Below are 14,481 nucleotides of genomic sequence, written 5' to 3'. Positions count from 1 at the left end.
TTTTTAAGCAAAGGGATAATTCGGACATTGGATGAAATATGTGAATATCAAGTTGCGACATTCACTTAAATTCTGGCATTAGAGAGAGAAAGCGCTTAAATTTTTGGTCCAAATCTGTACTTTACAGGCTTAACAGCACTTGCGAATAGAGAAAAAGGTTGTAGGAAATAGGATATAATATAAAATTACTTACTGAATAATAAATGCCACATATGATAAATAAATTAACCTCCAATGCCACGTGGCAAGGTCTTAGATTTTGCAGGCTTGGTTTGAACACACTAGTGTGAATTTATGAGATTCACAAATATGGAAGGGGAAAAAAGCAAAGAAGAAAATGCAACAAGCCCTCTCTCTCCAAAACTTCTCCTAAACCCCAAAACCAATTTCCTTCTTTCTTCTACTTCTTTTCCTTATAATCGCCAAGACCCATTTAAGAGACCCGCAATCTAATACCAGCTGAAAATACAAAACAAAAAATGAAAAAAAAAATGAAAAACAATTTATGATACACCAATCAAGATCGCTCTAGAAAAGATCAAGACCCACATTCTCACTCCTTCCGAATTTCCATAAAACTTTTGCCAAACACACAAACACGCATACAAACTAACCCAAAGTACCAACTATCTCAAGAAAAACCATCATGCCTGCATATGGGGTCATCTTTTCTCTCATTTTGCTGCTCTCCTTGACTACTACTGTGATCACTAGCACTAGCAGTGAAGCAAGTTTGGCCCAAGTGAGTATTTTTTTCCTCTTTTTTCTCTTCTCTTACCCCCAAAAAAAAAAAAACCCATCTTTTCTTTTTCACAGATCCCTTTACTTTTTCTTGTCAAACTTGGTCATGATTTTTTGTGGGTATTCTGTGGATTGAATGTTTTTGTTTATTGATGTGGAGGTAAATGGGTCTTTTGCGGCTGTGAAGGGCGTTGATGTGCCTCTCGTGCCACTTGTAGAGGCAGGGAAGGTGGAGAAGATGGTGTTGAATGAGAGTAGAAGGAGGTTGGGGAGCTTCCGGATATGTGCTCTGTGTACTTGCTGTGGAGGAGCTAAGGGTCTCTGCTTGCCATCTCCTTGTTGTTATGCCATCAATTGCAACATTCCAAACAGGCCTTTTGGTTTCTGTTCTTTCACTCCCAAGACCTGTAATTGCTTTGGATGCCATATCTAACTCTCTTTATTTTCTCTCTTTCTCTTGCTCTCCATAATTTATGATTATATTGTTTAATTTTGGGGTCATCTCGATTCTATTGTTGGGAGTGTGAGTGGGGAAGAATATCTGTTCTTGATTTATTTGTTTATAGCTTCTTCTTTTTTTCTTTTTTTTTTTAAAAAAAAAATCATATTTTTATTATTAGGGGGAGGTGCTATCTCCAGGTCAGTTTTTGGCTGTCTCTAGTGGGATTCTGGGATTTGTCCAAAAAATGAAGTTTTTGCAGGAAATAGCAATGCCTGAAGATAGCACCATGCCAGGATTGGCATACTTATGGGTAATTGAGGAAGCATCATCCTTGTTAATGGAGCTATTGGAGGTTATGATCATTTATTAACTTTTTCAAAGAATATATTAATGTAACTTATCAGTCGGTATGTGTGAGTGAGACACTCATGACAAAGATTAAAGATTTAAGTTGTCTATTATTTTAGTCAAGTTTTCTTACATTTTCATTTTTTTTTTTTTTCCTTATTCTCTTAGTGGGTGATAGCCAATTCGCAAAAGATGAAGAATTTTATTATTTTAAACGACCAAGGTGGCTTATTGTTTCCACCAATATATTCCTGCTTTCACTACTCTCTAGTTTCCACACTTGTTTTTGATGTTTAGCGGAAAGTGAACTGCTTGTTTCCTTCCTGTATTCCCTGCTCTCTGCCAGAAATAAAAACAATAGTAAAAACAAAGGAGGGCAGAAAAAAGAAGTTATTGGTCCTGATAATTACCGATAGCATAGATAGTTTATGTGGATCATTTGTTTGGTTTTAATTTTTAATTGTTGTTTGACTTTTGATACGAAACGCACAATCACATACAACTAAATCATTGGCATTCAATGAGATAGATAGCATTTTTGAAGATCATAAGGGTTATATGATTTGCCAACCCTCCAAATGGTCATTTTTTGATCTGATAGGTACCAGGATTTGACAAAACTGATCAGCCTCCTTGGTGTAGACAAAGAAGGCGCTGGGTTGTTAGCTTTTTGTATTGCCTAAAATAGATGGCATTGCTAATTGTTGGTGCAAGAGCCTTAAACAGATAGGTTTTAATTGTTGGTGGATAAGATTGATGTCATGGTATTAATGCATGTAGGTGTAGCCAACTCAAAAATATTAAGGTGGGTGGTTGTTGGGTAGGTCAATTATGCCTCATACACATTATCTTGCTACATTTCTAACTTGTAAAAGGGGTCTAATAGTTCTTAAAGTGACCATTAATAATGAATGCTTTAGTGTTTTTGTTTTTCCGGTTTGACACTTGAGGATTAGGATGATATGACTCATTTCTGATCTGTTTGCCTGCAGTCAAAGATGTATGACAAATAAGGTCATGATTTGTTATTTTTCTTTTTAATCTTTATACTATTGATTTCTGAATATATTTGTATTATAATCCTTACCTCAAACAGTAGACTGGTTGGTGAAATCCTCACTGAAACCACACGTCTGTGCTTATTTTTTGTGAGATTTGAATTTTTCTATGGTTAGTTTCAATTTGTGGGGCTAATGGGGGGGGAGAGGGATATAGACATGGCAGTAGGGGTTGGAGCCACATATGAATTTGGTGTCCTGAGAAGAGTGTTTTGGGAATCTCATTGACCTCATTTTGTGATGACAATTTGCAAACAACCCATGTGCTACTCCAAGGACAAATAACAATCAGAATTGTGGGCATTTTTATCATGCCTTGGCAAAAATTTATTGTGTTATCCATGGAGATTTACTTGGACAAGGATTTGAGTTAGAATCCATTATTCCTAATATTAGAAAAAATAAACTTAAAAATATATATATCCATATACCACTCAGATCATGCCAATTTGGAATAATTTATAAATTTATGGTTCCGCTAGTTTTTTCTTTTCTTTTCTTTTTATTTTATTTTATTATTATTATTATTATTTTTTTTTTTTGTGGATAATGGTTGGGGTCCTTCAGTTGATATTATGGGATTGATGGGATATTAGTTGGATAAGGAATTTCCTGGTTAGTTCTTGGTGGCATATATGGTTATATCAATTATTTTTGAATTAATCTGTAGAGCACATGTAAGAGTCAAACGAGAAAAGTGCAAAAATAAATAAATATTATTTTATATTTATAATGGCTGAAGCAAGCTTAATAATCAACGATGAATAAATATATAATTAAATTCCAATGAGAACAAAATAGAATTAAATTAGATAGATAAGAAAGTTATTTAAGTATATGAATTACAATGATCCAAAAAAAAGGTATATACATTACAATATTTATATAATATTACTAATTGATTATACCACACTGATTATATGGCATGCTCAATTGCAATAATCAGCATATCCATATTTCTACTGAAGCTTTATAAATTGGGTTTGATTGAATACGAATAAGCAACATGAAAAATTTAAGTTATACTTGGTTCTTCAATAATCACACTTTTGAATTCATATTTTTCAAAGCCTAAATTGAAAATAATAAGCATTAGAGGTTTTTTTTTTTTTTAAATTCCCTATTTCATGTTATTAACACAGTTAAAACCAAAAATAATAATTATAAAAGCAACGTGAACAGTTGATAAATTAAAAACACCTTTTTATACATTATAAAAAGAGCTTTAAAGATACGCAGACATTGAATGAAATTTATTGAAAAGGGATTTATCAGAAACTCATATGCCTAAAATTAATGTAAGATGTACATTCTACAGGGCAGCTGCAAGACCATAAAGTTATTCGTGAAGCATCACTATTCAAGTAGATTTAACATTTAAGAGCTCAATTCTAAGTTTTCTACACCCAATTTCACACGCACACACACAAAAAGTATGAATAAATTTAATGATTTTTTAAGTCTAAATTTAGTAGATTTTTATATTTTTGATAAGCATGTTATAATTAATCATGGTGTGATAATGGTTTCTTTCCTTCTACAGTTACTTCAAGCCAATTATTATAAATCAAACTGAGATTGAAAGAGGTCGGTCTTCAGTGGCTGCTTTCAAAATTCTCATGTACATATTGACCTTGATGTGAAGTGTGAACCAGTTGTAAAGGTAATTGAAGTTTTAACCTTGTATAGGTTTGTCAAAACTCAAACTTGTCCCCTTGTGTAATGCCTCGAAATAGGTGAATCAGCTGTGAAGCTCAATCATTGTTTTTAACTATTTTTCTTTTCAATTTTATAGCCAAGTCCAAACATAATCTTGTCAGGTCCCATGAATCTATCTTTGTTTTTTTTTTTTTTTTTTTAGTTGACAAACAAAAAGGAAAATATTCAATCTTACCTTTCAGTCGGTAAGCCTGTAATGTTGAAAAATAATCTATTGAATAAACTTTTCTTTCTGAGTTTCTTAGAATTTGTAAAACTTGTGAATTTGCTTTTTATTTTTCTTCAAATCTGAGAAAGTGATATTCTTTATAGTGGAATTAATTAAAGGGAAAATAAAAAGCTTAGTGAAAATGGGTTATAAGATGAGAAGACTTAGAGGGGTGTTAACAGAGTAGGACAGCGGAGGATAGAGAGTTAGGTGAATGGAATTCAAGTCTTCCAACTTCTCTAGTTTTTTTTTTTTTTTTTCTTCTTTCAATGAACAAAGAGTATGCCTGAGGTTTTGGTGTTAAAACATTGCATGAGAGCCTTGTGGGGTTGCCTAAATTCTACCATGTGATTTATGGTTGGCTTTTGGAAGCAAATCAATGCCGTTTTACTTAAGGAAAACAAGTGAACCCATTGACATAAACAACATAGATTGACTTTTGCGTATTTGGTTTACTATATCTGGAACTGTGGAAGGAAATAACAAAAAATTTGTCAGATGCTGCGTTTAAAAGCCCAAATCAAGTTCTAAATTGTTCCAAGTTTATCATCGGGCCGATGCCCTTGCAGTCTACCCCAAATGGATACCCACACACATATATTTATTATAAAAAAAAAAAAAAAAAAAATTGTGAAAACTTTGGTTTGATCTTGACTGAGATCAAGGATATAAAGATTCTATCTTATTTTAGGAACTACATTGACCCATTTTCTTTTTCCTAATTTTATCTTAAACCAAACATCCTTTTTTCTGTTCTTTAATTCCATATTAACATGATTGGTTTGAATAAATTGTCAAATATAAATCAACGTTCTTTCCAATTTAACATTACTCTCAGGCAGAGTTTGATATTGAAGGAATCTAGCTACTTAGATTCAATTTCTCGAGAAAATATATCACCCTATGAAGTACAATAAAGTAACTTCTCTCTTTTGTCAAATAAGCATGTAAACTATAAGATTAACTTCCCAGTATAAAGATCAACAAAATGTAGTAGTTCTGGCTCATACTTATAACATTTACATTCATTGAGAAAGCAAATGAATGAATTACACGATTTGTATCCATGAATAAGGTAAAAATAAAAAATAAAGAAAACTAAAAGGATTATATGATCCTAAAACTCTATGCTATCCATCTCGATGCCCAACATTCAAGAACACCAGACAACTGAGCTGGCCGTGTACTGTACTGTAGCGTATTCTTTATGATGTGCAATTTGTATAAGAATGGTACATATTTTACATGAAAATTTTTACAGTACCAGCATACAAAATTGTATGCTCTCTGCTTGCTATTGGTATATATCAACCCAACACTTGTCCTCTTCAACAGCCTTATTCCATCGTTTCTTGAAGATATCTAATTCCCTATACGATTGCCTTCTGACCTGCAGAATAACAAGATTATGTCCTTGTGCATAACTTTCAAGGAATGAATTGCCATTAACAGTTGGCTTTAAACAAGAAGAAAGAAAGAAGAAGAAGAAGAAGAATGTCGGTTTAATATGGTAACTAATGTTTCAGAACTTACATCATATCTGTGGTCCAATGGATGATGATGACGATGGGATGATGCCTGCTAAAACAAGTTAAAACACTCATTTTCAGTTACGATTAAACAGCACCAAAAATACAAAGGAGTATGGCTTAGAAATAAGATAACAATACCTTTGTGCTCGAAGCAGTTTTACTTTTAGACGTCTGGTTCTTAACCGATGAATTTGTCTGCATTGAAGAACATTTGTTGGCACTAACATTGGACTATAAATATTTTCTTATAGAGAAAGAATTCTGGAATTGTGCACTAATTTTTAATAGCACTAAGCTGTGGTTTAATTTGTAACTCATGTTTCACAACTCACATCCACTTTGTGGTCCTTGTCCTTTGAATTAGAAGGGTTGACAATGATTCATCAGAACGACATGTTAAATTTTAATATGAGACTTGTATTTCTTAACTCGTATCAACAATGTGGTCCATTGAATTAGAATGGTTGGACTATGCATGTGAACAATATGTTAAATACTCACAATAAAACAACACAAAAAGCATTGGACGTTCATAATCAATACTGAAGTCTCTATGCTTATAATATTTTTACTTTCAAAAGCCTGGCCCTTTACCCAAGATTTGGTCTGAATTGAAACTTTTGTTGTTAGCATTTTGATGTCAAACCACATATTGGAAATCATAGGTTTTTATTATACTACTGCCTGGACAGCACTTATACAGGGATAAAAATCTTCTTTCTAGGAAAGAATTCTAAAACTAGGCACCAACTGACATGAATTTATCAGTAGCAGAGTCAGTTTTACTGTTAACAGCATTATATAGTGGCAGATATGCATACATTTATATTCTTTTTGCATGTAATGGAGACTAAACCTTAGGGATCCAGTGAATAAATATGATCATGTGATCTAACAAGACTATCAGAGACAGAGACCTTTAGCATAACAACAGCTTAAAGACAGATTGTTTTGATAAAAAGTAAAGGACATTTATTTCTGACCTCATTTCCATCCATGCCTCCCAGTGTAGGGCGACCATAATGGATTATGTACTCGGCATCCACAACACCAACATTTTTGGTCCGATCACCCTAAAAAAAAGAATGTCAGCAACAGGACTCAGCCAAACATCTTTATAAAAGTAAGGATGTAATAACTAATGATGTAACATATATCACAAGAAGCTTGCCTGTGCACAATAACCAAGTTGCATATCTAGGCCCCATGCATGGATCAAGTCATTCTGAAAATAAAACAATAATTAGATTTAAGATTCATAAGATGGATTACGCGAGACTATTAATAAAGTGACATGAACAAACCTGGATCATATACCATACACAGCGCCAGGCAGCTCTTGAAAAAACAGGGGCCATCATTTCTATCCATCTGCAGCATAGGTTTCATTGATCAGATTAACTTATACCAACAGTTAAAACTTGTAATGACGTAAGAAGTGGAATCTTCTTTATCCAATCCAGATAGAATAGGTTATCGTTTTCATCAAGCAATACAAAACTAATTCTTTAAGCAATATGAAACAGGGTAGTTTAACTGCAACAGATTCATACCCAGTGCATGGAGGAGCAGTACTGCTGGCGTCACAACCTTTTCCATTTAAACCAGGCTTGTAAGTCCTTCTGCAGATGAAATTTATCAAAAGCATTACGACTGGCAAATGAGAGTAACCAATTACCAAAGGGCATACTTCATATCGATCACAACCAACAATATCTAAGCAAAAATTTGTAATATTTTAATCTTAGTGGAACCAACATTAACCGGTTTTAAGACAGTAAGAAAAGAGTACATTGTCCCAAAAAATGAATGAAGAAAGAAACCTTGCAGCAGTTTGAATCTTTCCTCGAATTTTCTCCAAATTATTCTTGGAGTTACAGAGACATATTAATACAAATACATATTATAAATTGGACACCTAGAACCATTTTGCAAGGTCAAGTTTCAACTTTTGAACAAAGTCAAATGAGGTGAAGTGCTTATAACAAGTAGAATGTGAAAATAGTCTCATTTTTGTACCATATGTTCCAGATAAAATTGAGCAAACAATAACTAGTTAAAGGTGCTGCTTCGCCACTATTGATATAAACAGACTAGCACATGCAGAGTTTGCAAACTTATGATATTATTTCCCTAAGACAGAATACCATTGTTAGCAAGAAAATAAAGTTAAAAAGAGACCTGTGAACTATTGATCTCCTCACACGTATAGTAATTTGATGATGCAGCTCTACTGATTTGTAACGATCAAGTGCTGGCTGGGATATATCAAGCCCTTCACTTTTAATAATAGACAAATACCTGCAAGTGTCAGAACAGGAAGTACTAAATTTAACACGTTAAAGTAAACAAGTCACTACAAATGAATGGAGCTTTTTATTTTTGCCCTTTTTTTGGTGGCCAACATACCTTTTGGGATTGAAATTTTCGACTCCAAGGTCTTCGTCCCAGAGAAAAATATGACTATATTCAGCAACTATATCAGGGTGTAAGAATCGCTTGGCAAACCACCTAAGCATCATGAAAACCAAAGTTCAACAGAACATTTTTAGAATCGTGCAACTTTAGTTATGAATGATATTATAACTAGAAGGTTGAGACTTCTTACCATTTAGTCTGATTGATTGCAGATACATGAATAACATGATCATTCCATTCAAAACCCTTCCACTTATCAACATTACCATCATAATGGAAAAGCATTACTACAAACTGACTAGATAGAAACTGCAAAAAGTGGATAAAATGTGATTACCTATGTGGATATGAAGAAGAATAAAAGTAACTAGAGCCTATAAATTTCCTTTTACCTTTCTGACCATTTTATTGATCAAATCTTTTTGCTTTATCCCAACAGCCACCGCAAATAAACCAAGTGAAGAGTTTGCATCTTTCTGGTATAAACAGAGTGCAAATGAATATTATATAGAACTAGGAAGATATATTAGGCCAGAAAACTATCCACCTAGGTTCCAAGTTTCAGTTTATTTAATCAGCATAAAAGGTAGAAAGGGAAGAAAGAAATAAACAGAAGGAATGGAGTGACTTTTAAAATGTTGTACACTGAGAATTGATAAGCAAATCTACAAGAAGAACTCAGAACTAAAGTTTATTCACTTTCAGAAAAGCTAGAATAGATTGTAACTTAAAATTACAGGCACTTGTCATGAGAATTTATATATTTAATAGAAACCAAACATTTTTTTCATTAAAAGGTTCATAAATGGTGAACAGTATATCCTCATATTTCAAAATTAGTAATAATTATAGCAAAAATAATAACTTGACTTGTCAATAATCACAAATTGAACTGCATCCATCACCCCATAAACCATACCTCTGGAAAACCCCACAATGGCCGCAATTCCAAGTTAGAAGTCTGGGACATAATACCTTCAGGTAATGCCTCACTTCCATAAGGCCTGCATCGATTCTAAAGTGGGTAAAGAAAACATAAGTAACAAAGACCAAAAGTTAATAAGCATGCAAGTGAAAACTAATGTGATGAATTATTTTGTTAAGTAAACAAACTAAATAAATAAATGAACAAAAAAAAGAGGAAAAGAATAACATATAAAACGGTATGAGAGACAAACAAACCTCGCATTTGTTGGACTTAAAATTCTGCAAACTACCAGTGAGTCCCCATACTGATAACTTCTAGACCGCAGGGCCAGAAAGAACCATTTGAAATATTCACAAAGCACTTTAGTGGAATCCAAAGAGTAAAGATTAGATAATAGACTTGAAAACACATAACATACTTGTTTGTAGTCAGGTGCTATGAACGCATTCCCTATGAAGAAAACAAGGCAAAGCAAAAGAGCTGCAGGAAGAATGGTACAAAAGCATGATCTCCTACTTTTTGAATCCGCAAGTAAATATACCTGACAAGAAGAGGCAATTCAAAAACGATATGAGCCAAAATACTTTGACTACATCGACAATGTTTGCCGCAAAAAGGTAAATAAAAACTAAAATAAAGTTCATTCAAACGGAGCTGTTACAGCTGACTAATAACCAAGAAAATAACAAAAAACTGGAAAATAACATAAGAAATATATAGAAAGAAGAAGATGCATCTGTTATACTATGTATAGCAAGCAAGATGCTATCATTCAACACAGGGTGGGATTTGGGACTCTCAGATGTCTGTAATTTTCTAAGCAATTTAGGCCTACTCGGTCGGATTGCAATGCAATCCACCATTCAACAATTGTCCACAAAGGCTTCAGCCAGGTTTATGTCAGAAGACTTCTCTTTACTCACTGAAAGTAGTAAAGCAAGCACCTAAAATAGTGTTTCTACAGCCAAAAATAAAAGAACCTCATAAGGAACTTGCAACCATCAACCAGGATAGACTAGACCTTTGACCAAACCAATTTCTCAACTCTATGAGCCAAAACTTAACTTTCTTTGAGACCATATAGTAGGCAAGATTTGAATTGGAAGTTGTATATCTCTAACTGTATGGAGAACTTTCTCCCTTATATTATAATACCATTTCTGATATCAAGAGGCAAACTTCAAGGCATAAAAATTCCTTAATAGGAATTGACAGAGCCATCATTATAATTTAACTATGGAAAATGAAAGACACCAATTTATCTATTTATATGCTTATAATCAGAACTCCTAATACTACTCCATGAGAAATTGCAACTACTTAGCTAAAAAAAGTATATATTAAAAAAAAAAAGAAAAGAAAAGAAAGAGTAAAGCAGAGATTTTGAACAGTACAAAAATGGAAATAAAGGAAAAGGGATTCATACACATTCAGAAAACTTCATATTGTATTGAAACTCCAGAGAACCCACCGAAAGAAATAATGTAAGAAGCAGCAGAACCACTCCGTTTTCCGTTTTTTTTTTTTTTTTTTTTTTTTTTTTGGGGGCCGAAGAAGATGTTGTTGATCAGAACTCACAAACCCAGAAACTGTTTTTTTTTTTAATTAAAAAAAAAAAGACTTTCAACTATATCATTGGGACATGTAGGATTGATGAATCAAAACCTGAAAACTATACTTACAGATTTTTTTCTTATAACAGGATTATAGAAAAAGAGAATAACATAAAAAAAAAAAAAATTTAAATTTAAAAAAATCATTTGGGGAGAGAGAAAGTCATTAACTTTAGAGAGAGAAAGTTTTGAAAGACATGGCAATCGGGTTGTTTAAGAGGCAACCCGAATAACACGGGCCATGTCAAGAAAACGATAGAAGAAAATGGCTTTGCACGATCTTCTTATTCTTATTAATTCTTAACTTAAAAGAAAAAATAAATAAAAATAAAAACATATTTTAACTAAAAAAAACAAAAATAAAGATAAAAAAAAAAATTGAGAAAAACGTTAAACAAAGAATTTTATTTGTAATTATGCCACGGTTGAAAGGAATCACTCTGTCAGCATTATGGGTTTCGCATATTTTCTTGGTTTTTTTTTTTTTTTTCTTTTTCTTTTTCTTTTTGGTTTTTGCAACTGGGCCACTTGATTTCTGAGATTCTGCATTATTTTTTTCTCTTTACTTTTTCAGTTTCAACAAAAACAATTGCTTTTATTTTATATTTATAATTTGGCTCATTAGAGTCATACAATACATTTCTTGCATTGGAGTGTTTATAATTTGAAATGATCAAGAAGAAGACAGAGCCATCTCTTTCCCTCACATTGGACTGTTTATACAAAGAACACATTTAAATTAAATATTGGTTTTCTATGGGACATCAACAGCACACCTAACCTATGATACTGACACCATCACATATAAAATAAGGAAAAAATTCTGGGAGGTTGGATCCAACTTTTTAATTATAGTATTGTTGAAGGTTTATATTTGTAATAATGAGGAACTTTCTTTCTTTTTTTACCTTTGTTCTTTAAATTTAAAAAAAAAAGAAGAAAAAGAAATGAAATGAAATGCGATAGGTTTTCAAAATGTGGTAGGTTTTCAAACTAACCACAATGTATAAATTATTCAATAATATAAAAACAAAGATTATAAATTAAGGACGAAATTAATCAGGGTATATACATTATTCATAAGATTCTATAGAACTGGGGGAAAAGATTAATCAGAGAATGAAATCAAGTATGTGGGACATGCAATCTTGTATAAACAAGTTTGTTTTGCAGTATCTTATATACTAATTATTATCCATAAAGTTTGTTATTTTATTATAATTTGTCATATTGTACTTGTACATGTTTGATATGACTGTATCTATCTCAATTATTGTAAAGATTATTAATTTTCATGAAATTTTATTTATAAAATAAAGTAAATTACTTTTTTCTTCTTATTATTATTATTATTATTTTGAAATCGTCGTAAATTACTTCTACATTCATGTGTCGTATCAAAAGTAACATGATGAACATATTTTTTTCTTTTTTCTGTTTCCAAAAAAAAAAGGTCTAATGTCACTATAGCATTGCTAGTTTATTTATAATTTTAAACATTCAATTTAAAGGGAAATAAAATTGAAAAAAATACTCTCTGATAAAATAAAAATTAAGATATTTATATTTGCATGTATATATATATATATATATATTGACAGTACTGCTTCATTATTTGTCAAATTTGTTCGGCGCACCGACATTATGATATTGACTCCCTTTTTCATGACAACCGGATTTTCTTGGTGTCCAGGCAGAATTATTAATGAAAAAGAGAAGAAAAAGGCTTACGCTTGAAGTTTGATTGAAAAAAAATAAAAAATAAAATTACTAAATTTCGGGAGGAAATAAGTATCAAAGTCTCATTTTCATTTGGTTTTCTTCATAATTTGTTTGTTTATAATTAAGAAAAAAAATTAAAGAACACACGTCTATTAAGCATGTTAAAGAGATTTAGCAAACAACTGAAGCAAAACCAAACTAGCTTGTTTTCATATGATTGTCTCTATTCGTTTTTCGTTCTTTAGAATAAAAGGTTAATGTCTATTCACTGAATGCACGATTGGCAATTCATTTAAAAATAATAATAATAATAAATAAAAATTAATGATATATCACATGAAAAAAAAAAAAATTTTGAAAAAGAGTGAAATTGTCAAATTTGAATTCCTAGTCAACATTTCGAGAAACACTTTTCTTTTCTTTTCTTTTCTTTTTGCTTTTGCTTCACATGGTGAAGAATTATGATACTTTTGCAGCTATACACATTATTATTATTTTTATTTTGACCACTCAAAATCAAGTAATATCTTAATTTTCCACGATTCCTCACGTCTTCAAATTATTGCTTCCATGGTACTAAAAGGTTCCATTACTTAAATCGTTTTGATAATTGACTTCCAAGTAATTCCAATTACCCAAGTTATCTTAAAATTTTGCTTTGGATATAATATTCATTGGAGCTACATGTGATTAATTAACAAATTAGTTGCCTGCTTAATATCAACCTTTGGATGAAGATAGATAGATTCACCCAAAAAAAAAAAAAATATATCCCTTTGGATGAAGATTGATCTCACATTATACTTTTGTAGGACCCACATAATAGCAGATTTCTCATGCAGAAACGTGCAAGCAACTCTCATATATTTAGGTTCTTAAGAAAAAAGAAAGAAAGAAAGAAAAGAATCATAGATTTGTCCAAAAAGTAAACTCTAAAATAACTTATTTAGTAATTAATAATTAAAAAAATTTTAATTGTTTTGCTCATATGTTATGCAGCTGCATTAGCCACAATGCAATGTCATTGTTATGTCTGACTTTAGATTTTTTGAAAAGCAAAAGCGGAAAAAAGCAAAAGAGGAATAAACATTGTAATTCAGTTTTGGGTAAAATAAAAATAAAAAATAAAAAAGTAATTAAAGAGGATATGTCTGTGGTCTTTGGGTAATGACTTTGAAGGAATATTTGAAGCCTGAGCTTTGTGGTCGTACAACTTATAGACCACTTATTACCCCAAAAAACAAAAAACAATTGTAGGCCACAAAATATGTATGTGATAATTCTTTTATGGACGCAAACTCTTATCGCACAAAATCACCATATACATATATATAGAAGTAAATTATTATAATTATGTCATATAAATCATATTTTGTGGAGGGCAATGAATGAATTGAGATAAAGAAAATAAAAAGCACCAAGAAAAAATCACAGAGAAAGGCACATATGATGGACCAATTTTTATGAATAACTATCAAACAGTTGTTGACAATTATGGTGGGAAAGGAATTGTAGCTAGGGGTTCCAATCACGGGGCCATATATTGATGGTGGCTAGCAATATAACAAAAGCATCATTGTATGTGTACATGTATGATTCTTGAGGATATTACCAAGAAAATGTATGATTCTTAAGGAGTACAACACAGTTTTAAATGATAAAATCAAGTATCATCTTTTTCCTAAATCGTATTTATATAATAATTGTTATAATACCAAAAAAAAAAAAAAGAAAAAAAAGACAGAAGCTATT

At 31.7% G+C, this 14,481-nt stretch overlaps 2 protein-coding genes across 9 annotated transcripts; one reads left to right on the top strand and one right to left on the bottom strand.

Moving 5' to 3' along the window:
- Nucleotides 1–228: 228 nt before the first annotated feature.
- Nucleotides 229–1,319, top strand: LOC107412391 (uncharacterized). The gene is made up of 2 exons (XM_016020161.4): nucleotides 229–742; nucleotides 902–1,319. Exons 1-2 carry the CDS (start codon nucleotides 647–649, stop codon nucleotides 1,172–1,174), a joined length of 369 nt encoding a protein of 122 aa, XP_015875647.1. The 5' UTR covers nucleotides 229–646; the 3' UTR covers nucleotides 1,175–1,319.
- Nucleotides 1,320–5,523: 4,204 nt separating this feature from the next.
- Nucleotides 5,524–11,553, bottom strand: LOC107412399 (uncharacterized). Of its 8 annotated transcripts, none has more exons than XM_025070942.3 (15): nucleotides 10,821–11,553; nucleotides 9,813–9,935; nucleotides 9,649–9,708; nucleotides 9,386–9,481; nucleotides 8,859–8,942; nucleotides 8,657–8,775; nucleotides 8,458–8,559; nucleotides 8,230–8,349; nucleotides 7,602–7,670; nucleotides 7,353–7,419; nucleotides 7,220–7,273; nucleotides 7,032–7,121; nucleotides 6,187–6,243; nucleotides 6,050–6,097; nucleotides 5,524–5,901 (listed from the first exon to the last, which is right to left on the bottom strand). In XM_025070942.3, exons 1-15 carry the CDS (start codon nucleotides 10,836–10,838, stop codon nucleotides 5,887–5,889), a joined length of 1,122 nt encoding a protein of 373 aa, XP_024926710.1. In that variant the 5' UTR covers nucleotides 10,839–11,553; the 3' UTR covers nucleotides 5,524–5,886. The 8 variants fall into 8 exon arrangements, with proteins under 8 accessions (XP_024926710.1, XP_015875658.1, XP_015875660.1 ...); XM_016020172.4 differs by having other exon boundaries at nucleotides 5,524–5,906; nucleotides 10,821–11,552; XM_016020174.4 differs by having other exon boundaries at nucleotides 5,524–5,906; nucleotides 9,649–9,705; nucleotides 10,821–11,552.
- Nucleotides 11,554–14,481: the final 2,928 nt, after the last annotated feature.

This window comes from Ziziphus jujuba, chromosome 10, assembly GCF_031755915.1.
Source record: "Ziziphus jujuba cultivar Dongzao chromosome 10, ASM3175591v1".
Classification (NCBI taxonomy): Eukaryota; Viridiplantae; Streptophyta; class Magnoliopsida; order Rosales; family Rhamnaceae; genus Ziziphus; species Ziziphus jujuba.
The sequence above is the reverse complement of the archived record's forward strand: the minus strand, read 5'-3'. Positions and strand labels throughout refer to the sequence as shown.